At 33.7% G+C, this 25533-nt stretch overlaps 3 protein-coding genes across 4 annotated transcripts; 2 read left to right on the forward strand and 1 right to left on the reverse strand.

Moving 5' to 3' along the window:
- The first annotated feature begins 82 nt into the window (after nucleotides 1–82).
- On the forward strand, nucleotides 83–3046 carry LOC135134730 (sister chromatid cohesion protein DCC1). Its single transcript, XM_064063516.1, has 3 exons — nucleotides 83–172; nucleotides 1774–2832; nucleotides 2884–3046. Exons 1-3 carry the CDS (start codon nucleotides 156–158, stop codon nucleotides 2987–2989), a joined length of 1182 nt encoding a protein of 393 aa, XP_063919586.1. The 5' UTR covers nucleotides 83–155; the 3' UTR covers nucleotides 2990–3046.
- A 68-nt stretch (nucleotides 3047–3114) lies between these two features.
- Nucleotides 3115–3729, forward strand: LOC135134302 (guanine nucleotide exchange factor MSS4). The gene is made up of 2 exons (XM_064062939.1): nucleotides 3115–3323; nucleotides 3373–3729. Exons 1-2 carry the CDS (start codon nucleotides 3198–3200, stop codon nucleotides 3607–3609), a joined length of 363 nt encoding a protein of 120 aa, XP_063919009.1. The 5' UTR covers nucleotides 3115–3197; the 3' UTR covers nucleotides 3610–3729.
- A 1231-nt stretch (nucleotides 3730–4960) lies between these two features.
- LOC135134183 (uncharacterized) lies at nucleotides 4961–24987 on the reverse strand. 2 transcript variants are annotated; one of them, XM_064062808.1, is made up of 5 exons: nucleotides 24922–24987; nucleotides 8866–8963; nucleotides 8695–8787; nucleotides 8083–8259; nucleotides 4961–6694 (listed from the first exon to the last, which is right to left on the reverse strand). In XM_064062808.1, exons 2-5 carry the CDS (start codon nucleotides 8960–8962, stop codon nucleotides 5100–5102), a joined length of 1962 nt encoding a protein of 653 aa, XP_063918878.1. In that variant the 5' UTR covers nucleotide 8963; nucleotides 24922–24987; the 3' UTR covers nucleotides 4961–5099. The 2 variants fall into 2 exon arrangements, with proteins under 2 accessions (XP_063918878.1, XP_063918879.1); XM_064062809.1 differs by lacking the exon at nucleotides 24922–24987 and adding an exon at nucleotides 24840–24914.
- Between the last annotated feature and the right edge of the window lie 546 nt (nucleotides 24988–25533).

Raw genomic sequence — 25533 nt, forward strand, 5'->3', positions numbered from 1 at the left:
ACACTGTCGAATGACATTTGGAATTGACAGTTGTACGTCAGGTCCCCCGCCTAGGGAGTTTGTTGTGAACGCACCAAAAATCACTAAATCAAAAAAGGAAGCGCGGCAAAAGTGATTTCGGGGTGGTGGTTTAAAAGAGGGTTGTTTTTAGAAAAATGGAGGAGGCTAAAACGTAAGTAGGATTACATTTTGATGTGTTGTTATTGTTAGTTGGAAAGGGTTGCGCTTTGTATTTCTTGGTGAGAGTTTTTATTGACGTAAATTTATTTTGTAGGTTATGTTGACCGAGACTAGTAAATAAATATGTATAAAGTTGCGTCTACATAGTGTGTGACTGGTTGCATAATTTACTTAGTAAAAATTGTGGTTTTAAAATAAAAAGTTTGATGTGACTTGTCGTCCAAAATGATTTCTAGCAAAATAAATCGCAAAAAAGTAAATGTAAACATTATTAAGAAGAAAAATTCCAACAAGGCTTAAAAAGTTGCAGACAAAACTTAGTGCCAAAGTGAATTTGTAATAAAACCTACACTTAATTAGTCAAAATTTTGAAATTTGATTTGATTGTGAATTTACAAACAGTGAAGGAGTAATTACAACTAGACGTGTTGATGGACTCGTTTAATTTTAGAACACTTCAGATTGAAAAAATTGTTACTAAACTGATTATACGTTAATTACACTTGAGGGGGGGTCCATGGCGTTTACGCGATTTATTTTTTATGTGTAATAATTATCCTTTAGTAAAATTTAACAAACAAAATTTAACATACCGTTTCGTCACATGGCTATACTGTCACGTTCCTAACAGAAGTGAACGAGGCTGTAGAAAACCTTTCAAGTGGGAGTATTGTTTTGAACTTCTAGAAGAGGCCCTCAAATTCTATCTGCAGTCCTGCACTACATTCCAACCCTATGCTTTACTGACCTAAAGGCAAGAACAACCTAAAGAGGGAATTTTAATATTGCTTTAAACACACGAAAGCATCTATGGTTGCCTATATTATTGAAATGATTTTTGTTTTTCAGAAGCAATTTCCTGACACTTTTTTTAGTACTGAATTTGATTTTCAAATCAGAACACCTCAACATAAGTAACACTATGGTGTTGACTTATACATATTATTTCTACAACTACATTGAATTGACGTGTCTGAGTATAGCTTATAGTTATGTAATATACAAATCTCCTGAAAATTTTGACGCAAGTTATATTTCTCTGTTACGAAGTTTATCTCCGGCTTAATTTAGAGTGAGGCAAATTTGTTATACTGAAAATTTTCTAACTGGAAAGGTTAAACCCTGCTTTGGTCTCATCAGTACCCTACATTTTTATTGTGCCATATTTCAGTGGTTGTTTAGGATTCCAAACTATTTACACTAAGTGCTTTTAATAAACAGGGTAAAGGCATACATATAAGGGATTTCGGTAGTGACCCATTAGGTTACATTTTTGTCGCAAGTCTTTCCCCACTTTAATCGAACTAACCAATGGATGAAAATAGATAAATGTATAAAAAACATATAAACGGACTGGACCTTTCTCTCGTATAGATGATGTGACTGTAGTAACGATAGGCATAATTCAGCGTCCGGCGGGGCTTGCTTTTGTTCCAAAGGTAGCTACTTCCAGCCACTGGTTGGTTCGCTTAAAAAAGTGCGCAAAGGTTTGCGACAAAAGTTTAATCACTACCGAAATCCTTTATATTTTACTAATTTATTAATTTGATATGACGTCATCAGCATCTTAGATGGGATGAATTATTGTTTTAGACGCAGTTTAAACAACATAAACGAAATGCTCCACCTAGCGAAACTCAACGAAAATGACATCCTTCCAACTTCACAGACAATTTATTTCACAAAAAATAACCTTTACAACAATGATTACAAAATCTTGGAGCTTGACCAACACTTACTGGAAGTACTGAAAGAAGGTCAAACGCTATACATCAAAGGCGACGACGACGAAAATGTAGTTCTGTGTACAGATAATCAAACTTACGACGTCACAGGTGCCGAAACTTCAAATAGTTTGCTTGTGGTCAACAATTTAAATTTTTACGATAATTTAAAACTCGAAACAGAGAGAAAATTCAAGACAGTTACGGTTGCGGGAATATTTTATGAGTATTTGGCTGTGACTCCTGGTAAACCTCATATAGGAAAACTGATGGAACTCCTAAACAAGTCGCTGTATAAAGGACCAGAACATGAGTATGAAGTAAAAGAAGATGATTTGTATAGTTTCGACGATCTAAATAATAAAATACAAGCTTCTGAGAAAGAACTGAAAGATATATTAAATAATTTGACGATAGTGACTATCAATAATAAAATCAGGCTTCTAGACGTTGAGTTTCACTTTAGAGCGTTATCTTACATGTTAAAATTAATTGATGAGAACTCATGGGGCTTGGATGAAATCGACTATGAAGAAACTTTAACGTCTCTCAAAGATATCATTCCAGAAGAGATTTTAATCAGTTTGTTTGACAAATACGCCGAAGAATCTCAAATAATCGATGGTTTGCAGCTATATCAGTACAAAGAATCTGATATATGTAAATTTTTCGCGCAAATTCTCTTATACGCCGCTGATAAATTCAATTTGAACGAGTTCCTACAAGCATGGAAGGACTCAGTGCCTGAAGGCATGATACCTCACGAGGATTTGCTATATGGAATTGCGATAATAGACCGTAAGTCAACTCCGAACATCATTTCGGCATTTCCGGAGGACAGTTTACCAGAAGATATTAATGCAAGATTTGGGGTTTTGTTCAGGGTGAAGGATAAGTGGACGGTGCCTGAAATTACTCCGTACATTCAGTGAGTTTTATGTTTTTTTTTGTTTTTCTTTATTTTTATGGGTGATTGTAGGAGACTGGCTACTCCAAAAATGGACGTCAACGCGCTTTTGGCGAAGTTCGCGCGCGCTTCTACTGTAGACGGTGTTAAGTATTATTCTGCGAAACATGCAAAGTGAAGTTACATTTCGTGTATTTTTTAAATTAAGTAAAATAAAAAAGAATTGTAGTAGTAATGTTGGTTGCATACTCATGTACGTGTAGACCTACCTTTACCCTGAAGCTACCCATTGTGAACCAGCCTTTCCGGCGAACGCATGCCCATAGGCGTATCCTGTGGGTGAATGTAGGTGTAAATAATAATTTTTAAATTAGAAAAACACAAAAATGCCTGACTGCAGCGAAAACTACGAGAACGAAATTCTCGACGGCCGCAATTTTCGGAGTGTGAAGTGCAAATTCTGTGATTCAGTGATCTTAAGTCCATCCTCGGCCACATTCACAAGTTTTGAGGTTAGTTTTGCTTTTTTTGTTTATTTATTGAAAAGCTTGTAATTTCCAGTTCCAGTTGCCCCTTATCAGACAAAGCAAACTCAATGAATCAAATCCCGAGACCGAGACCGTGTCGCTATTTTGGAGCGTCAATGATATGTTTGAATTTCAGAATGTAGGTTTTTCGTGTTCGGTGGGAAACAACAAGTATTTAGCTTGTGCTGACTGTGAGGCTGGACCGATAGGGTATCATGATTTGACCAATAAGAAGAGCTATGTTGCATTGAGTAGGGTGCAACATTCTTAGTAGGTACGGGAGGGGTTGGGAGCTTAGTTCGAAGGACATAGGTTTTTTTTTACATAAACTGTACTGATAAGTTTTCTATTTATGTAATATATGAATGTGAAAATATATATTTACATTAGTTGAGCGTTTTTTATTGAGTTAGAGTGTAAAAAAAAAAACAAGGTGTGGTGTTACTGTTGTAGTGATTCAATTGTGTCAAAAAAAGAACTCAATTTTTACCATTGTAAGCCATATTGGAGCTACTTATTTATGATTGTTTATTAATAGTTGGTTTTCTTTCAAATTTTTATGTATACCTACAGGTGTTCCAACATATTGCGCCATGTTGTTTTTCATAACATCTTCAGAGAGTGATCTCCAGTTCTTAGATAACCCCCTAAATTTATAATATTTATTACGGAAACCTACTTTACAAATAATGATTACATGACATTCAGAAACACAATAATTTTTCACCTTACTGTTGTTTCTAAACTTTGTAGCATATGAATGTTGTAAAAAATGTTGATAAGTTTATATTTTGGAGAAATAAAAGATTTTTCTAATCTTGTTATTATGTTATATTACGAACATAATTGGTACCCAAGTATCCCTAAATTTTCGGCTGTTATTTTTTCAAACTGATTTTTTTCATGCTGAATGCTTACATTGATATCTGTAGGATTACGTTTGAAGGCATTGTAAATACCATAATTACGTTTATAATTATATTCAACCCTGATATATTTATATCTTGCCTTAAGTACTAGACGGTGTATCGCCTCGTTAAAATTTCTTCGTAATGTGATAAATTTTAACGTTGATTGCACTGATCTTCTTGGTAAGATATTCATCTTGGTACCTAGAATGTCATCTCGATCTAATCAATGTTTTTATCTTCCAACTCCTCGTCTAAATATCGAAAAACACTCTCCAGTCTATGAAATGTGTCACCAGTATAACTTAGATCCGTATGTCTTTGATATCTTTAGATAACTTTGTCTAGTATTAGTTTCAGTTTTGATATCGCCTTGGCATGCTGAACTCTTATCAAAGAACTCCAGTAATTATAGCTGCAGTATTTCTTCCTTTCTTCATGTTAAGGCGTATTATAGTTGACCTGTAATTGGGCTTTGACCTGTTGGTCAACTTACTACTTAATAATAATAATAATAATAATAATATCTAATAACTTCTTGACTTGTTCTTAAGATTTTTAACTAAGTAAATTATTTAACTGGAATTTTACATTTTACAAAAAAGTACTTTGGCAATATAATTTAATTTGAATCTGAAAGTAAACTTTGGATTACCTGAATTGTTTTAAAAGTCATTTGAGCTATTATAGTGCATTTAGGCAAAGAAACGTCCCTTAAAAAATTACTTATTTTATTAATCAAATATTTACATAAATATTCAGACCCTACATAAAATTACAAAACTTAAATAAAAATACTGCGCTTAAATAACTTAAATCTCTTCGGAACTACATTGGCAGGATTGGTGACACCTTAATTCTTATACGTTAATCTCTGATTCTTCAACCAAAGACAAGCACTAACAATACTACTGGCAGTGAGAAGCGAGATCACAATGACCGAAGACAAAACGAAATTCTGCACGGTCATGCAAACCCCATCCATTTCGTTCATGTTGACGACGGCATAGCCACTCTCGTTCAACTCCTCGGGCAAAATCACCCTCAAGTGTTTGCCCATGGTGACGCCATCACCTATAGTGTTGTTGGAGTAGCTCACGTCTCGCTTTCTGCGTCTACCAGGCTCGATTTGCTGGTTGGATTCTGGACACACCTGGCAGTCGGTCTTGCAGAGCTCTATGTTGCACTGGATCATCAAGTCCATGATGTCTGGGAATTTGAAGGCGTTAAAGAAGGCGTAAGCTATAATGGAAGCCCCACTGCTTCCAGTGTTCCTGGTCTTCTGGAAGGCCCCGAAGAGCTTGGGTTTGAGGATGCAGCCGTTTTCGTCGGTGAGGGGGTAAACCTTATCCCCGGAGGAGTCCGTGGCCTTACAGTCTTTCACTTGGATGTCGAAACCGGGGTCACCGCTGACGGAAATCACCAGGGTCATTTGTTCGCCGATTTTGACCAGGCCGTTCGCTGGAGGAGCGAAGGGACCTCGTCCTAGCTGAATATCGAGTTTAGCCATAGCCGTGTCCCCGCTAAAGGTGACGGTTTCTTGGCTTAACATCCCCACGGTTAATCCCACGCTCAAAGAATCCTTCAAATTTCCCTCCCAAAGGCATCTGACTGCTCGAATCGTGTCCCAGACCTCTTGGATCCCTTGCTCGTTCTGAATCACCAGGACGTTCTCCAGATAAGATTGTCCCTGGGTCTCGAACGCGTTGACAAACTCCGTTCCACAAGAATTCAGACTCACGGTGAAGCGGTACTTCGTCTGCTCGGAGTTCTCGTTCACATACCTACATTCAGGCGTGTCGTAGTACCCCTTGGAGTAAATCACCCCATTGAACTCCCTGTTGAACTCAATACTGATGGTCATCATGTCCTTGGCACATTCTACTTCTATCGCGTGGATATGCGGAGGATGCTTCGAATCATCGTCGCCAGATGGGCCCAAGGTCGGCTCAGTTGTCACTCCAGGACCTTCCGTTGGTGTTACGTCACCGGATGAAATCGTGGTGGTGTCGCCTTCAGTCGTTTGGGAGGTGATGGCAGGGGAGGTGAAGTGTGTAGTGGGGGCGGAAGTGATGGGCGAGCCGGTGGAGGGACTGGGAGTCTGGGGGGCTTCAGTAGTCACGGGAGGACCGTAGGTGGAGGAGGGGTAACCGGTCGAGAATGGGGGCTGGGTGGGATAGCCGGTGGAGAATGGGGGCTGGGTGGGGTAGCCAGTGGAGAACGGGGGTTGGGTGGGGTAGCCGGTCGACACTGGTGGCGAAGTTGGGAAAGTGGGACGCTGACTGGGGTACCCAGTTGGAGGATTGGTGGGGAAGCCGGGGCGTTGGGTGGGGTACCCAGTTGGAGAACTGGTGGGGAAACCGGGACGCTGGGTAGGGTACCCAGTTGGAGGACCGGTGGGGAAACCGGGGCGCTGGGTGGGGAAACCGGGACGTTGAGTGGGGTATCCTGAAAGAAGGTAATAGTTGAGTGAGGGTTGACGTACTTTTTGAACTAAAAGCTACATTTTTTGAAAGAAATGTGTGAATTTTGGGAATTTAGATACTTACTAATGTTGCACAAGGGTTGTGTAACTTTAAGTACAACGTTCTAGTTATAGTCTGTCAGTAACTATACAAGTAACTTGGAGATGAACAAAATGGATTAAAAAAAAATAAACTAAGATAAAAATGTGTTCAAAATGAAATGATGTTAAAAGTTAACGAAAGGTAGAAAGAATTCTTTGTAAAATATAGAAAAACTGTTGATGATTTTTGGAACGTTTTATGATGAATAAAACTGAGATAGATACAGTTATATGAAGAAAAAATGTATACTTACATGTATAAAAAGAAGGAAAAGGATATATGCCTAAGAAACTATGGACATGAATAAGTTAGATTAAGAAAAACAAAAGAAAATAAGATAAAGATGTGTTTAAAATAAATTGTGGCAAAAAAATAAGGAAAAGTTAAAATGAAAAAAAAATAACAATTTGAATTGTACGGAAGAAAATATGTGCCTAATACAAATTTCAGTTGTTTGTAAAGTTAAAAAAATCGACTTTTCGATTGTTTTGATACATGGTGTGATAAATAATATTGAGATAGATATAGTGACATGAAAAAAAATATCTGGAAAAAGCTACATGTAAAAGAAGTGATTTCGCTATGTTGAAAGAAAAAAAAAGGAAGCATATGTTATCAACGTCGGGAAAAACGAGGAGTGAGAATTAAGGCAATAACTGATTAACTGTGAGGATGACTATCAGCTTGTTTATTTAATTTGTGTAGATGTTTTGCTCTTCGTTCTGATGATGAACCTGATTTTTATGGATCAGATCTCAAATTTATAGTTCCAAAACTTGTAAAACGCGTGTAATTTCGAACTTAATAATTTAATGTGAAATTATAACCCATCCGATGAACACATTAGCGTAAAGAATAACGAATCTAGTATACAAAAGATGCATAGATAAGCAGTAAACAAAAAATTAAAGATTCATAAGGAAAAATACAATTATATTTATGACACTGGAGCTAAACACATAACTATTCCCTATCATCGAATTGTGAAACAAATATGAAAGAAGATACTAAAAGTACACCTATAAGAAGTACCGGACCAGAGCACAAATAAAGCAAATGAACACATATCGAAAAAACACTTAAAAACCAAACAGGTGCTGCCACAGTCCCGATTGCTAGAAATCGTAGCTACCTTCAAATCCAGGTCCCTCTGGAAATCCAAATTTTGGAAAATCTACACTTGGAAAATCAATACTTGGAAAACCTGATACTGGGGGAAAACCTACCAATTTATTACAAGAGTTGTACACCACAAAACCTTCCACATACCTGTAAATGGAGGCTGAGAGCTAGGAAATCCCGTATATGGTGGAGTGATATCGTTGTTAGGCGATGGGAATGGAGGTTGAGGGGTGATTCCTGCTGGTGGGTAGCCAACTGGTTCGAAAGGCCTTGGTTTCTGGGTGTTGCTGGGAGGGAGATATTCACGAAGAGTTCCCTGGCGAACTAAACAAAGAAAAATGTTACTTTAATTTTAAGCTGTAAGCCAGTAATAGGAAAAATCGTCTCAAGTGGGAGACTGATTTGCATTTCTACTATTTTTATTGCACATAACTGTATTAATGCTGCTATTAATAGTCAAACGGTGAACGCACGCACCCATGCACTACGTAATTAGTAATTACAATTAGCAATGAATCCCCCATTATGTGTAAATTATACACAAGGATGTGGTTAATGCGACAATTCATTTAGATTAATGTTTCCAGTTTTTCAGCTCCATAACACAATGTAACGACATTCATTCATGAAGCCATTACTGGGTGTAATTAGCCGCGATAATTGCACAAATCTGGCTAATTATGGTAAAGCTGTCTTATCAAGATGTACGTGGGATTTTCATCAGCTTTTGAAACGAGGATTGTTAAAATTTTCACCTACTTTTCCTGGCGTTTTGTGTGTATACCCCTTGCAGCCACTGAAGGATGTTTTGGACCATCTGGTCTGCACTTGTTTGCCTTGTAACGCGTTGGCCTACATTGATGAGAACATAATTATAGGTTTAGGTGTAAGAAATGTAGACAAAAGAATTAAAGGTGATGCATATCATACCTCTTTCTGCAATGTCTTCGGACGGTTGGGTTTCTTCGGCAGTGATGGCGTGAGTCAGAGTCGCCCAGAGGGCGACCAACAGAATGGTCAGTTTCATTCTGCAAGAAAGAAAAAATTTTAAAATAACGAACGAGAAAATATAGGCTTTGTTCATTCCTTAAGAGCAAAAAAAGTTATTGTTATTATTATGTGATTATCGAGAAGAGGTAAAAAACATATTACCTCGACAGATAGAACAAAATACAGCATCTAAAACGATTACTGTTTGTCCCAAGAAACGATTATTTTCGTTGGTGCATTAACAGGAAAAAGGTAGAATTTTTCTTAAAACTGGTTCAGTTCCGAATGAAGTCTGTTCATATCCTGTATTGGTTATTAACTACTTTAATTAATGTCACGGAAATAGACTTTGGACAAATCGCACTATATAAAATGTATATTGCTGGTTTATCATACGATAATTGGTGTTGGTTGTGGTTAGATAATCGGTAAACTATGTATGTTTTTGTGTTAATCAGTAAAATGGATATTTTTATAGTTGGCAACGTTTAAACTGATAAGGTCCATTAACTGCATAAATTGAATATATTATTATGCACAGAAAGTTCCAATGGCCTGATGCAAGACTTTTCTCGTGTTTCACTAATAAGATATTTTTTTATCATAATGTAAGTTCTTATACAAAAAATAAAATTTATTACATTAAAATTTACACATGTGATCATTTAATTTTTTGATTACTCAACACTGAGTAAAATGTATCTATTTAAGTATCCAAAAATAAGTTTTAGTTTACAGCGTAAATTGTAAATTACTATATATTTTTTTACTGAAGGATAATGTTGAGGTGTAAAGTAATGAGAAGAATCTGAAGAAACATGAAACTAGAATGATTCCAAATTTACAATAAAATTTATTCAGTACTCAAATAGCGAATTAGATGTTATATAGAAAATAAGGAAGCAAGGGAATTTAACCTTATAAATACATAGATTCTTTTGAAAATTTGTTTTAAATAACGCTACCATCAGTAAATAGATTTTATTCTTCATTGACAAGCCAAGGTATTCCTAAAAATGATTAAATATAAACACACGTGAAAACTTGGACATATTTTAAAATTAAAACTTAGAAGAAAGACCAGATTTATACTTATGAAATGTTTTATTATTAGTGAAAACTTAAAAAAATTTGAGATTTATACTCGGATAAAAGTTACGTTTGGATCTTGTTTGGTATTATACAACTCCTAGGTTATAACTAGTAGAATACTTTTAATTTTGCCAAGGTGCTATAAAACTGTATCAGTTACGATATCTGGTATGTTTCTATTTATCTGCATTCGTCCAATATATTGCATTTACGTAGGTAAGGGATACCCGCACTTCTTAGCATCTTAGAGGCGGAAAAGTATACCTCTTGCGTAAATTCGGACGAGACAGAAACATTCCGTTTTACAACATCTTGCCAAAATTAAAAGAATTCTACTAAAGCTTGAGATTGTATGCTAAAATGTACTTCAGTAGAGTTGGAACTATTAATTGATTATGAAATAATCATATCTGTTTTTTGAAAAAGAAATTGGAGACATATCTCAATGTAGCAAAAGGAATCTATCCAAAAGCAGATGAGAACACCAAAAGTGTCATTATTGGTGAAATAATTTATATGGGCATTCTCTTTGTCAAAAATTACCACAAAAAACTACTGGGTACGACAACTTCCAAATATTATAGTTACTGTTGCAGTTTTTTGGGTATTTTATCATTAGTTTTTATGGTGTTCAAGGTATTTTTCTAATATCTTTCATATGTACCAAATGCATTGGTCCAAAAATAAAGTAACATTTAGACATCTACTATTAAATAAATAAACTAGATATGGTTAAAGTGATTTTGTTGCAATGTCGAAAAGTAAAAATCACCAAAAAAAGTTTTACTTTATAACATACATATTTAATACCACCTGTGTTACTTCCCGAACCTAAGTTAAGGAAATATTGCAATAGAGTCTATTCGACGAAGAGTATAATACATAGAACATGACAAAGTAGGTCTCACATTTCCATTTATCTGTCACGTCTGTCTGTTTGTCTGTCTGTCTGTCGTCTATGTCAATTTTTATTAGACAAATAATCTCCCAAACTGCTGGGCCAATTTTAAATGTTATTTAAATTTTATAGAGTAACATGCTCCTGCAGTTGTGGTTTATGAATTACACTACACATCCACATTAAAAAAAAACTTTGAATGTATCCGTTTATTCCCTCCCAAAAAATTTATGACATCATCTCAAAATTTTGGCAAATACATCTTATCTAAAATATGTAAAACATTATGAATCTATACTTGTGGTTATAAATACATTCATATTTTTTAGAATTGTTTATACAGGACGACTAAAAAAAAGGCATTCTATTTTATTGATCAAGTCAAGAAGGACCCATCCCGTTTTCTCGAAAATTTGAGTATAGAGTACTGTTGTTATTATATTACACTGCATCTATTCAAATTGATATGCGTCCTTAATAAAGTGTTGATGATGTCATCACAAAATTTTGTTACGGAAAAACTCACTTGAAACATACGCATGGTATTTTATACTCCTTTATCTATATTTTAACAGCCCATCCATATCTTTATTTTAACATATAGGGGTTATAATAAAAAAAAATCGCAATATTAAATTTTATAATTTTTCTAAGAATCTCTACATTTGTTTTGCAAGCATTTCAGGGGTGATGGAAGTTCTGTTTAAATAACCTGAGACCACTTTGTTTTTCTTGTTGTAGAGAATATACATATTTAAGACTAAAAGAATTCGAGTTTGACAAAGACTATAACAACAAATTATCAATTTTCACAAAATAAGCGGGGCATCATGAAGTTGGCTCACAACTTGCAGAAGAAGTTGTGTAAAGAAGAGAACATTTAGCTCCATAAGCAAGAGGAATATGAAAAGGGAGAGGTTGTCATTCTTCAAAAATGAAATTAAAGATAATATTAATCCAAGGAAAGCTGTAGGGTTTGACCTCATAACAGGTCAAATCTTGAAACAACTGACCAGGGTAGGCATAGTCATACTTATATGTTTGATTCAGCATTCATATTAAAATATATCCCAGCTATTTGGAAAATATCTGAAATAATAATCCTACCGAAATCAGGAAAACCTAACAATGTTAACTCTTATCGACCGATTACATGGTTTCTACTAATCTCAAAATTATTCGAGAAGCTCTAAATAAAGAGGTTGAATCCAATTATCGAGTAAAATCAAATGATCCCAAATTACCAGTTTTGGCTTAGACAATAAACCAGGTTGACCGAATTACGAATGCTGTTGGAAGTCCAGTTGAAAAATTAATTTGTTGTACTCTCGTACTTAAACGGCTGATTGTTTAGGGTAAAACAAGAAGGCAAACACTCATACCTGTATGAAATAAATGTAGGGGTGCCCCAAGGTGGCGTCCTTGGCTCGATCTTGTATTTCCTATATACAAACGACATACCACAGTTGGCTGAAACAATGATAGTAACATTCGCGAATGACACTGCACTTCTGGCTTTAGAAAAAGAAATAACAAAATCAGCCGACAGGCTTCAGAACACCAGCAACAAAATTACAGAAAATTGTAGTTTTTGATTTTTTATCATTAGTTTTTAGGGAGTTTTTATTTGTGACACTTCCTTTGACCCAGAAGTAAATTTAGATATCTACCATTAAATAAATAAACATGACATGATTAAAGTTGCAAAGTAAAAATAACCAGAAACCACAAAAATAGAACCCCTAAGACGTTGCAAGAACGAGGTTAAATACGTTTAATTATTTTATGTTTTTTAACATTTCAAATAACATAACAATGAAAGAATGGAATTCGAACCAGTTCTTTATCTCATTGCACCGCCGGATTCCAATAAATCAAATCAAACGCACCCACCGGGTAAAACCCGTCAAACATCCTCTCAATTATTCCCAATTCTGCCAGCACACGAATTCGCTCCGCAACAATTGATCCAGCGATTTCGTAACGAATTAACATTTTAATAATCCCAACAAAAATTCTCATCGCTCATATTAAACCTTGCATAAGAATTCATTACTCCATTTTTCTGTGAGACCAACAGAAGCATCTCGAAACAACGCAAAGAGGTCACAGTTCGTGCCGTACAAATACTTGAATTTATAATTAGCATCGAAATCGAAATCGAACATTCACTCAGTAAGCACCGGAGAAATTGTTCACACATTCTAAAATTCATTGCCAATATCGGTTTCTATTTTTTTCGATAGAGGAAGTGAATTGCGTGAATGACTTTGATCTGCTTCCGGCTGGAGTTTCGGTCCGGTGGCAGCAAAATCGGTATCAAGTTCAAAAAGGACACTTGCATTTGAAAAATAAACGAAGAAACCGAAGAGAAATCCGGTTGGCACCTGTGGTTGTTTGTTTTACGAAGAACAGTTTGAAGATTGTGCAAGAAATTGCACCCACGCGTCTAATAAATCTAGATTAGAATCAAGACAAGTTTGTAATTATAATTATAACATGTGTTGCAATGAGAATATTCGTGTGGTTTTTCTACAGCATCTTTGTTGCAAAACATCCTTTTGAAAAATTCACATATAGCACCTTTCACGGGGGTCATTGGGTTTTTGGGGATTTACATATTTCTCAATTATTGTTTTAATGGACACAAATTTGCTGCTATTAGGCGAAAGTGGGGCAAACGAAGAACACTTACAACATGAAGACTGACCTCCATTGCGCAACTGTATCAGAATAAACAAAAAAGCTGGCTACGACTAGAACCCGATCTTCTGTCTTCGTCTGCTCCATTAATTAATTATCTTCAACTATCTTTCAGATATCCACCCAGAACCCAAATGCCAGTGCAACCAATTACTTGATCAACGATAAGTGCCTAAACCCATTGTGCAAATTTGCTCCAAAGGAGCGAATTAACACCAAGTCATGAAACCTAACTTTCTCCGTATTGTCTATCATTATTTAATTGAGTTTTATCCCGGATTACATCAGGTACTTTCGTACTTAGGAAAATTTATTCGCTCTAATCGCACGACAATTTTCATTAAATACGGCCTCAATTTTCTTGCGACATGACATTGATAAAGGTTGCAACAGGCTTGCGTTGGTCAGGTCGAAAGAAGAAATGGAGAGTCGGTGAATGAAATGTCTATGGCTTTTAGATAAACGGAAGCTGCGAGTCGAAGATTTCGAAATGTGTGGGCGAAGTGTTGCTTAATGATCGTTTTTATTATCGCGATTATTGTGAATGAGTGTGCGGTCGCTCGATATGATGGCTTGATTGTTAATGGAGAAATTACTTTTGTGTGATTTCGATGGATGAAGAAATTTATTAAATTTATTGTTTGTTTTCATGTTGCTTGTCGTAACAAAGGTAATTTGGCTCGTTTTTAGTGTTGATGGTTGGGTAACTGTGCTTAACAATGTTGTTAACTGGTTGACAAGTCAGTTACATTCGTGTGACCGCTCAACCGGGTTCGCGAATAAATATTTAGCCACATTTTCGACGAAAAAACAATTTTAAACTCCAAAAGTCTGAAAAATGGCGATAATTTAAAAAGCTGATCTTAGTTGTGTTCGTACTTTGTAGGTGAAATATTTCTAGAATAGTTCAATTCAATAAATATTGAGGTGTATATAATTTGGACAAAAAATTAGGTGTAGTCAGAAAGCTATGCCCAAATTTTGATTAGACGTTTTTAAAACCAATTTTCAAAAATTTGGTTTAAAGTTATTTCGACAGAACTTACCGTGCTTCTGAAGTACGGTCGAACAAATCGAGGGTATAGAACGAAAATCCTAAAAGTAACAAAAATTCGAAAAACTACCCTTATATACAGTTCATCATAAGCATAAGTATCGACGTATAAGTACTTATATTCGATTTCTTTTGGAAAATATGAAAATCCATCATATTTAATCTAAACACAATCAATTTGGCCTTCGCTATAGACCACAAGCAAAAATTCATAGTTATTTGAGTCTCCTTGATATTAGTGATTTAATTTTTGGATAAAACCTTACTTTGCAAAAATTGGTTAAATAACTGTAGCTGTGTTTTTCGACTTTTCGTCACTTACCGGTTTTCGTTCTACACCTCGAAATACAGCTTCTTGGAAAAAATAAAATTTAATTTTGCGATTTTTTTTAAATGAAAATCCTTGTAACTTAAAATAAAGATACGGTAATGCTCCGATAGATAACCACAGGGAAAAAATATAATTATTATTATCGAATTTATACACCGAAATAATGCGACCATTAAATACACACCAATCTTTGTTTGTATTGATGAGGCTGATACGTGTTTAAACTCCATATTAATTTTAATAATAATGAAAAAACTTTCAGAGTTTAAATAATATATTTGTAGTCACTGCTACACGTGTTTCGGTACACAGTACCGTCTTCAGGCAGAAGAGAAACTACACACCAATCTGGTTGATCAGAACATGCGGAAGAATTTTAATAACTTTTTCTGCACAAAACAGAGGAGGCTACTAAATTTCTCAATTAAGCTACAATATAAAAAAAAATAGTTCTTATTTTATTATTATTAAATATAGGCGGGCCCAACATTACGTTAGTCTCAAATTTTCGAAAAAACCGGGAGAACCATTCTTGATTAAATAAAAAAACTGTAGATAATAAGAGTCACAGTTTAACAAAAAAAACCCACCCTAATCAGCGCTTTGAACGTGGGATCTTCGGGTTACAAATTGGGGACCGTGAGTCGACACGACTGCGACGTGTTTGGCGTACCGCTACTGCTAATATAACACGTGATCATACAATTTGGATTTTTTTGCGAAAATTTGGATGTCTTTGGGAAAAATTCAAACCGGATACGACAAGTGTAGGAATATATTACTGTACAACATTTAAATAATTTTAAATTTCTGAGATGACGTCATCAAATTGTTGGTGGGGATAATTAGCCACATTTTGGTTAGTGTTTTACCATCTACACGATATTTCCAAAATATTTATAAAATATTACAACCGGTGCGGTAGTTTCGGAGATTATCTGTCTAATAAAAATCTGCAGACCACAGACGACATACAGATAGAAATGGGAGACCTATTTTTCCTTACTCTAAGGGCCATAAAAGGTCGAAAATATATATTTAGAAATTTTTTGTACTTTCTAATTTTGATGTTGCTTATTGTGCAGGATCTTCATTTCTTAGACAAAAAAAAAGAAAAACAAAAGTCCTTAAATTATCTGAAAATATCTGAAATTATCGAGTGGAAAAACTTGTGTTTTAAATGTTTAATTATCTTTAATTAAATCTTGAAATAAGCAGTGTTTATTTGAAAACTAGTTTCTACAAATGTTTGAAAATGTTAAATCTAAACACGAAAAATAACGTGTTAGGTCTTCGCCTTCGCGGGGAAGGTTGTGTTTTATTGAAAACTTTTGGACGAATCTAGGTTTAGTGTTGGTTTTGTAAAAAAATAAAAAATATAAAAACAGGAAGCAATCACCAGTAACAAAAGCGTCCTATAGAAAAATCTGTGATGATTTGAAATCTGAATCTACTAGTGTTTCAAATATACAACCCTTATGGAGAAAACTAGTTCCTTCTCCAAATGTTTGAATATTGTAGAATAATTTATCAGTAATTTTATTGAAGAAACTTTACTTTGTGAGATTGTAAATCTACGTTCAAATAGAAAAAATCCAAAAGTATATGAAATTTTAAAAACTAAAGAGACTTATCGTCCAAAAATTACTATGTAGGACATTTTCCAAAGATCTGAAACCTAGATCTATGGTTGAAATAGCTCGACAAATAAACAACCACTGCAAAGAAAATTAGTTCTTCAGAAAAAACAGACGTATTGATAATTGTACGAGAAAAGTATTATTCTGTTAGAGATTTTCTAGTGTTTTCAAAGGTTCTAAATTTAAGGTTTTTCTAAAGATCTGACATCTGCTGCTTTCGCAATAGCTCCTTAAAGAAATTGGTTCTTCAAAAGTATTTGAAATTGTTCTAATTATTAACAATTTCACAGAAAAATGACTATTCTATTATTTAGATTTTCCAGAAATTCGAATTCTAGTGATGTTTTTATGTGGTAGATCTTCAAATGTCTATGAAATCTGAAAAAATATTTTTCAAACATTCTTCAAATTGTTAAAAATAAAAATGATCTGATGAAAGATTTATTTTTGTAAAGAAACCTTGAGATGACGAGAAACCCTGATTTAGAAAAATATTAAGAGTTTTCCGACGATAACCTCAGTGAAAAATTGACTGCCTCAATTTTTCAGAATATTTAAATCTTCTACGTTCTTGCTCTAGATCTGCAAATAACTGGAAGAAAACCTTAACAGTGCGATTTTTGAAAGAAAAATAGGAGACGAAAATGAAAAAATGATTTACAAGAAAGTGAAATTTTTGAAAACAGGGACATAAAATTAATATTTAACTACAAATTTGAAGTTATTTTTCAACAGGTTTTCATATTGCTTTCGTTTGTCACTAACAATTAAATTAAATTTAACTCTAAAATTTAATCAAACAAAAATCTACATTTTGAAAATTTTATCAAAAAATCTACTGAACGATTAATAAATATATTATTGCTGAATACAGTTTTTAAAATTTTTTAATGGCCCCAAGGTAATATCATTTACACGGTTGTGATTCAACAAATTTTATAAGCTAGGGAGTCAAAATTATAATATAACTGGCTTATATTTAATTAAATGAGCATTTATGAAGAATGTTTAGATATAAAAAATAATTGTGGTTAATATGAATGAAATTGTTGCTTTAAGATTTTGTCGATAATGATGGATTAACATTTATTTTAATATTTAACTCGTTAATTGTTATTATTCAATTTAATTACACTCTTATTCTCGCTCTTGGAAGGACAAATGTGTAACGAAAAAACTGTTTAGAAAACGATATAAATACTTATTTACGTAATTTTCGCCCAAACTGAGTTTAACGGAAATTTTTAGGTATTATTATTTCTTAACAATGAACTTGAATCTAAAAAGTACAGACAAACTATCACAATAATTTTTTTATTTAACATTACTAAATTAAAAAAGTACACCAAAAAAAACATCAAAAAATCGCCAGTTTTCAGAACAAATCGCAAATACAAAAATATAGTAAAATCATTATTTTTTCAGATATCCGTTGTAAACGTTATATACTGAAAATTCTGTTGATTGCCGTACTTTAGACGACCAGTGTAGCTACGGCGGAGTTGTGACGTAAATTAACTTGAATTTAGTGTACCGCCTGTAATTTCCGCATTTTCGATAACCATCCTAATCTTTCAAAAAACCACTTAAAAAGAAGTTTTTTTTTATAATTTATTGCAATTTCACCTGAAAAATTTTAATAAGAGTACATATTTCAACCCATCACAACTAATATCCTGGACTTTTTTATTAAAACGTTCTCAGACGCCTGCATAATGCAAGCAGCACTTCCCCTTTCTTCCTAAAAACCCAAATCCTTAGAGCTAAGGGAAAAACCGCCCAGCGTGAACTATTAATCTTGTCAATGCTGAAGATCTTGTGAAAATGATGTTAGCGCAGTAATTAATTTAAAGAGAAACAAAAGTGAATAACCCTGGCATTATCATAAATTACATTACGTTATTTAAGCTTTCGTAATGGATTAGCTCTATTGTTGCCGCTATTTTCATTCAGAATTGAGTAAATTAGCTTTTGGTTTCGTTTCAGATAGTCGCTTTCAGGCTGAAACCAGCAGTGCATTTGTACCAACAATAAGCGCGATTTATTGGCTAAGTGCTTCCGTCTTTCATCTGCAACCTGGAATCTGGGTTCAATGGGTGAATCTTTGGCATATGATGGCTAACAGCGATGATGGTCGTGGCTGCGGTTAGAGAATGTGCATATAAGTACATCGTGGTCTTTAAAATATGCCGTCAAAATTTGGTAACTGTCTGAGTCACGCATACTTGCACTATTATTGTGCAAGTGCATATCTGTTAGGAAATTGCACTTAGCTTATATTAATATGACACTAAAAAGTAATATTTTTTTACTACTGACCTGATTGGGAAGCTTCAGTTCAAGCAATAAATTAAATTCACAGATTATTTATCATGCTTTGAATTTATGAAACGTGAGTAACCTGAAGCGGTGGTCAAGTTTTTGGAATGCGTTTCTTATAAACGGTATTTTTCTCTGCTGGACGAATATCTAAATTAATGACAACTATATTTGTGAAAATATTTTGAGGGTAATAGGCGTTTATTGATTTTAATATTAAAAAAATAATAATATAAAGAAGGGATGAAATGAAAAAAAAATTGGAGGTGTTAAGAATGTGTATGTGTGATGATCACATTTTGTCTTGTTTACTAAGGTAATTTGTGTTTTTTTTTCAGTATGTGAAATTGTGATGTGGTGCGGATTTTTTTTTGTCTGAATATTTTGGAATTTCAAGGTGATAGCATTTACTTAAGATTTGGCAAGCATGACAGCCACGTTATATAATAAAACAATTTTAAAATTAAAAAACTTTATTACCGAAAAGTGTTTTTCAATCTGAAAATGTTGTGAAGCCAGCAATGAGATACATGTTTTCCAAATTTTAATTTCTCTGATTTTTTTTTTTTTTCAACAGTCCATAAATTGAGTAAATAAAATTTTATGTTTAATATAAATGACCTTTTCGTCGCACCATTTGAAAGAGAATGGGTTTTATGCTGGTATTACACACCTTATGGTCGATGCACTTATTAAGAATGTCAAGTCATGTGCATAGGTTTCTGACAAAAACAAATCTGTCGTGATATTTTAATTAAAAGGTTTTGATTTTTGAAGATTTCCGTACTTTTTCAAGAAAATAGTTTCACTGTTTGTCGTTAAAAAATGTACATGTAGTCTACTTTCACAATATCGAAATAAATATTATAAAAAAATATATTATGATAAGGAAACTAAAAACAAAAAAAATAATAAATGATTTTGCCTCTTGAAATTTTAAAAATGCCTAATTTTGGATTTTATGGACGCTGAAAATATGAAAAAGTTTGATTTTAAATAATTTTTAAATTCTCTAAAATTTCCCCTATTTAATTATTAGTTCGGAATCGTAAGCAAGGGAAGTATTCATTCGTTTCATAGCTATTGGAACTTGGAAAAACTGATCCCATGTTTCCGTCTGTCTGTCGTTTGTCTTTTACGATTTGTTAATCTACGTTACTTTTAACCTAAAGTATATAGATTGCTGAGCAAAAAAATCTGCATCTATTATTGTGAGCGTCGTAATTTGATTATTACAATTCATATTCACCTCCTGCCCAAAAATTTGCTGACGTCATTGTCAAAAGTTGTATTGTCTGAATTAAATATTTTGGTTTATTAATAGTTTTAATAATGCGAGGGTTATAAAAAAAAATTGGTCTAAAGAGTTTAGACAGTACTTCCCTCGCTGTCGGAAACTTGACGACTGCATGCCTATTGTGTTTTTTTTCTCATTACATTTTTGTAGTGGGAATTTAAAAAAAAATTGCGATGACGTCATCAACATTTTTGCAAGGGCACGTATATCAGTTGGGATAGATGTAGTGTAATACTAAGAATAAAATTATTCTATTCTCAAATTTTCGGGAAAATGAATTGGGTCGTTTTGAATATTGATTTGTAATAATCAATAAAATAACGAAACAATTTACTCACGTATACGTATCAGAGGCAACTGAAAATCGTGTATGTATAAACATTCTTAATTTAAGATGACAGGCGTAACAGCATACGTGAGAGTCAAACAGAGAAACTGTAAACAAAACGACCATCGGTTTTATTGCTTCGACTTCCGCTTATTATATAAAACATTGGGTTTTATTTTAATTCTTGACGGTGAAATTCACAATTGGTTGATTATAAACATGTCTATTTCACATTCGCGGAACCAAGTGAACGCATAAAACAAATGCAGGTCTGTAAAGTCGATGTAAATAAGCGTGCTACTCTTATGTTTCAACCGAGTTTTTCCTTTAACAAATTTTGTGTCTACCAAATTGGGTTGGTTGGGGTGTAATACTAATAATAAGTGTTGCCTTTAATTTAATCAATAAAATAAATTGACTTCATTAATTTTTTTGAACCACCTCTTAAGAAAATCTAAAAAATATGAATGGAATGATAAATCACAAGTACAAACTCATCATATTTTTTGCATTTTAGATAGGATTTATTCAGCAAAATTTAAGGGTGACGTCATCAATTTTTTTAGGAGGGATGAACAAATACATTTTGAACAAAAGTTTACCATGCTTATAATAACTTTAAAATATTCCCAAGATTTCAAAGCATTCGGTTTTGTAATTCCTGATTAAATCGATAAAATATATTCACGCCTTCATTAATTTTTTTGAGTCACCCTGTATATGCAAATCGAAAAAATTTGAATGGAATGATAAATCACAAGAAGAGACTCACCATATTTTGTACATTTTAGATAGGATTTATTCAGCAAAATTTTGTGGTGACGTCATAAATTTTTTAGGGGGGACGACCAAATACGTTTTGATCAAAAATTTACCATGCTTATGATAATTTTAAAATATCTTCAAGATTTCGAAGCATTCGGTTTTGTAGTTCCTGAGTAAATCAGTAAAATAAATTTACGCTTTCATTTATTTTCTTGAATCACCCTGTATATGCAAATCCAAAAAATATGAATGGAGTGATAGATCACAAGTACAGACTGATCATATTTTGTACATTTTAGATATGATTTAATCGGCACATTTTCGAGCTGACGTCATCAAGTTTTTGGAGGGGATAAGCAAATATATTTTGACTAAACATTTATTATGTTCTTTATAACCTTAAAACATGTGCAAGATGTCAGAGCATTCGGTTTTGTAGTTCCTGATTAAATCAATAAAATATATTTACGCATTCATTAATTTTTTTGAGTCACTCTGTATATGCAAATCCAAAAAATATGAATGGAGTGATAAATGACAAGTACAGGCTCATCATATTTTGTACATTTTAGATATGATTTATTCGGCAAACTTTCGAGCTGACGTCATCAAGTTTTTGGAGGGGATAAGCAAATATATTTTGACTAAACATTTATTATGCTCTTTATGACCTTAAAACATCTGCAAGATTTCAGAGCATTCGGTTTTGTAGTTCCTGATTAAATCAATAAAATATATTTACGCATTCATTAATTTTTTTGAGTCACCCTGTATATGCAAATCCAAAAAATATGAATGGAGTGATAGATCACAAGTACAGACTCATCATATTTTGTACATTTTAGATATGATTTATTCCACAAACTTTTGAGCTGACGTCATCAAGTTTTTGGAGGGGATAAGCAAATATTTTTTGACTAAAGATTTATGATGCTCTTTATAGCCTTAAAACATCTGCAACATTTCAAAGCATTCTGGTTAGCAGATTAAAAATTAAATTTCAAAATGTTGTTTTATAATTTTGATTTTTTTTCCAAAAATCTGGACGTTTCGGGTGAAAAGTCGATTCAGAGTTGTAAACTACATGTGTAGGACTATGTTATTTTATACAATTGAAAACCCATTTACTATGTACAATTTTGAAGTGACGTCATCGCATTAGTGGTGGGGATGATTAGACAAATTTTGGTTAGCGTTTTACCATCTACATGATATTCTTAATATAAGTACAAAATTTCACAACAATCGGTCGAGTACTTTCGGAGATTATCTGTCTAATAAAAATCCGGGACGGCAGACGGACGGACAGACGCACGGACAGACGGACGGACAGACGGACAGACGGACAGACGGACAGACAGACGGAAATGGGAGACCTATTTCTTCGTCTTCTAGGGGTCATGAAAGATCGAGAAAACGTAAAAGTAGAGAGTCGGCCGACGGACTCGATTACAATACTTCCTTTGCTTACGCTCGGGAAGTAAAAACAAAAATTGTGAAACTAAGAAACGATTTTTACTTCTCGAGCGTAAGCTAAGGAAGTATCGTAATCGAGTCCATCGGGCGACTAGCTACTGTCATATTTTCTCGATATTTCATGACCCTATGCGTACCAAAAAATAGATATCTCGTTTCCGTCTGTTGTCTGTCTCTCTGTCATCTGTCTGTCGGTGTCGATTTTTATTAGAGAGATAATATCCGATACTACCGTTTGGTAAAATACTAACTAAAATTTGGCTAATGACCCGCATCTACATTAAAATTATTTAAATGTTATACAGTAATATACTCCTACACTTGTAGTGCATGAATCCACTTTAAGTTTTTCCCTTAGATATCAAAGTTTTCGCAAAAAATTGCATATTGTATGACCTACCTTTTGAACTAGTATAAGCAGCACGCAAATCAGGTCTCGGTAGCAGAGAGGCTTAATAATTAGTTGCCCCCTCTGTTTTTAGGACAGAAAATCATTAAAATTCTTTCGTATATTCTAATCAACCAGCTTGGTGCGTATTTAATGGGTGCATTTTTTCGATTTATGAGCATAAATAGTCGAAGTTAAACATGTACTAATAATACATATTTTCCCGTTGATTACATGCTTTAAATATATTTAATAATGTCCGTAACTGTGCAGACCACGCCCACTATGACTAGAAGCTCATATACCTTCATTTTAAGTTATATGGGTTGTCATAAAAAAGTACATAAAATTCGCAGAATTGATTTTTATTATTTTTCAAAGAAGTTGTATTTGTTCGACTGTACTTCAGAGGAGAGGGAAGCTCTGTTTAAATAACTTTAGACCAATTTTTTTAATATTATGACATGATTTTAATATTGATTTAATAATTACAAAAAAGCAATTAAAATTTATTTATTAATCTCCCCTAGTAAGTAATGACGTCATCCCAAATATATATTTATTCAATAAATTGTTTGTGTTTTAGTAATATATTAAAATTAATGAATCAATCAGTTAATTTCATAGGTTAAATCCACAATGGTTATTCAACTTTCCAAAAATTCTGAGGACTATTTTTTATTTTAACACAAAGGCGTTTTTATAAAAAATATTCAGAATCAATTTTTGCGAAACATGGAATGAAAAAGATATTTTTGAATATACTCATTACACTCTAAGTTACAAAAATAATCAAATTTTCAAACAATTTGAAAGTCTTTTGAAAGTTTGCAAAATGAAACAGTTTCAACATTCATAGAATTACACATTTGACACCTTGAAGGCCACTGCCAAATCTTGCACGCAATAAAACTTGACGAACATTTTTTCTAATTACAAAATTTTTTAAACGCCATTGTTTTTTAAATCAAAATAATGGACCTCTCAAAGGAGTGTAATTCTGTCCAAATTAAACACATTAATACATCGACAAATGTAGAGTACATTAATTATTTAAAACAGAAGACACGCTGTTATCTAAACATCAAGAACCAAATCCATTAAACAAAACCACTACAGTACCGGACAGTAATAATAACAACAAACACCAACCACAAGAAAAAACCGGAAAACTTTCCACAACAATACGAGAAGTGAATACCATTATGCTAATGCATTTTGTATTATTATTAATGTAAAGTATACTCACTTTTCTCTGAAGAAAAGTGTTTTTTTATTATATAACCCAGTCATTGTCACTTAAGCATTTAAGAAGCGGTGTGAAATTCGAATGCTTGTGTACACACTTTCCTTCTCACTTAATATCCCGCTAGATGTTGACAAACCGTTTCAAGAGTTATCATCAATTTCGTGACAATGAAATCTAGCACAAATTTTTGAAAACGCGGGTACTCAACCGTACAGACCACAGAATCGTTATTTGTCTCGAATTTATTTAAATTAATGAATTTTCAAAAAACTAAAAAGAGAAATGATTTTTCAAAAAGGTAATCGTTAAAAGTAATTCGTTAAGAAAATTTGTAAGAACAAAAAAGTGCGAAGACCCAAGGTACTCACCCGTACCTTACAAAGTGTTAGTACTTTTTGAATTTCTCTATCACTTTAGTTAAATCGCACACTTCACACCTTCACTGTCACCGCTTACCTGCGACAATGTTATCCTAAAACACAAAAGACTAAAAACTAACTAAAGCCATCTTCTCATCATTTCCCTTTTATATACACACACTTGTGATGCTCATAAACTCCCCCAATTCGCTATTTCCCACTTAGCTTGCGCATCCCACTCAAAATATTCATCTGGTCGGCTAGGATGGGAGAGAGTACCATGATCCATACTAGAAAAAATTGTACCGGTGGTCTTATTGCGGTGCGCTATTGACATGGTACCTTTGGTACCGTCGAAGCTCTGATGGAGTGCTTGTTGGAAATGTCACCGAGGAATGTATTTGATTGTTGGTCTTTTAAGGAATATGTTTAACGATGACAAGGTGGTCGAGTAATTAATTGCGAAGATGTGGCTCTATTTCGGCGTGTTAGAAATGGTTTTGGGTAAAGGAGGTTTCATAACTCTCCGGTAACAAATACATTCTTTGTGCTATTTTGACTATAATTTGCGATAATTAATGGGATTGTGGGTATCCTGTAATTATTGTGGTGTAAAGTTGTTATTATCACCATATTTGTGGGCGGGTTGGATAATGATGAAAGTGAAATTGAAATTTGACAAATGCGGTTATTCGCGGGATTTATTGTA

This window comes from Zophobas morio, unplaced genomic scaffold (genome assembly GCF_036711695.1).
Source record: "Zophobas morio isolate AGI-343-1 ecotype UQ-CSIRO unplaced genomic scaffold, CSIRO_AGI_Zmor_V1 ptg000023l, whole genome shotgun sequence".
Classification (NCBI taxonomy): domain Eukaryota; kingdom Metazoa; phylum Arthropoda; class Insecta; order Coleoptera; family Tenebrionidae; genus Zophobas; species Zophobas morio.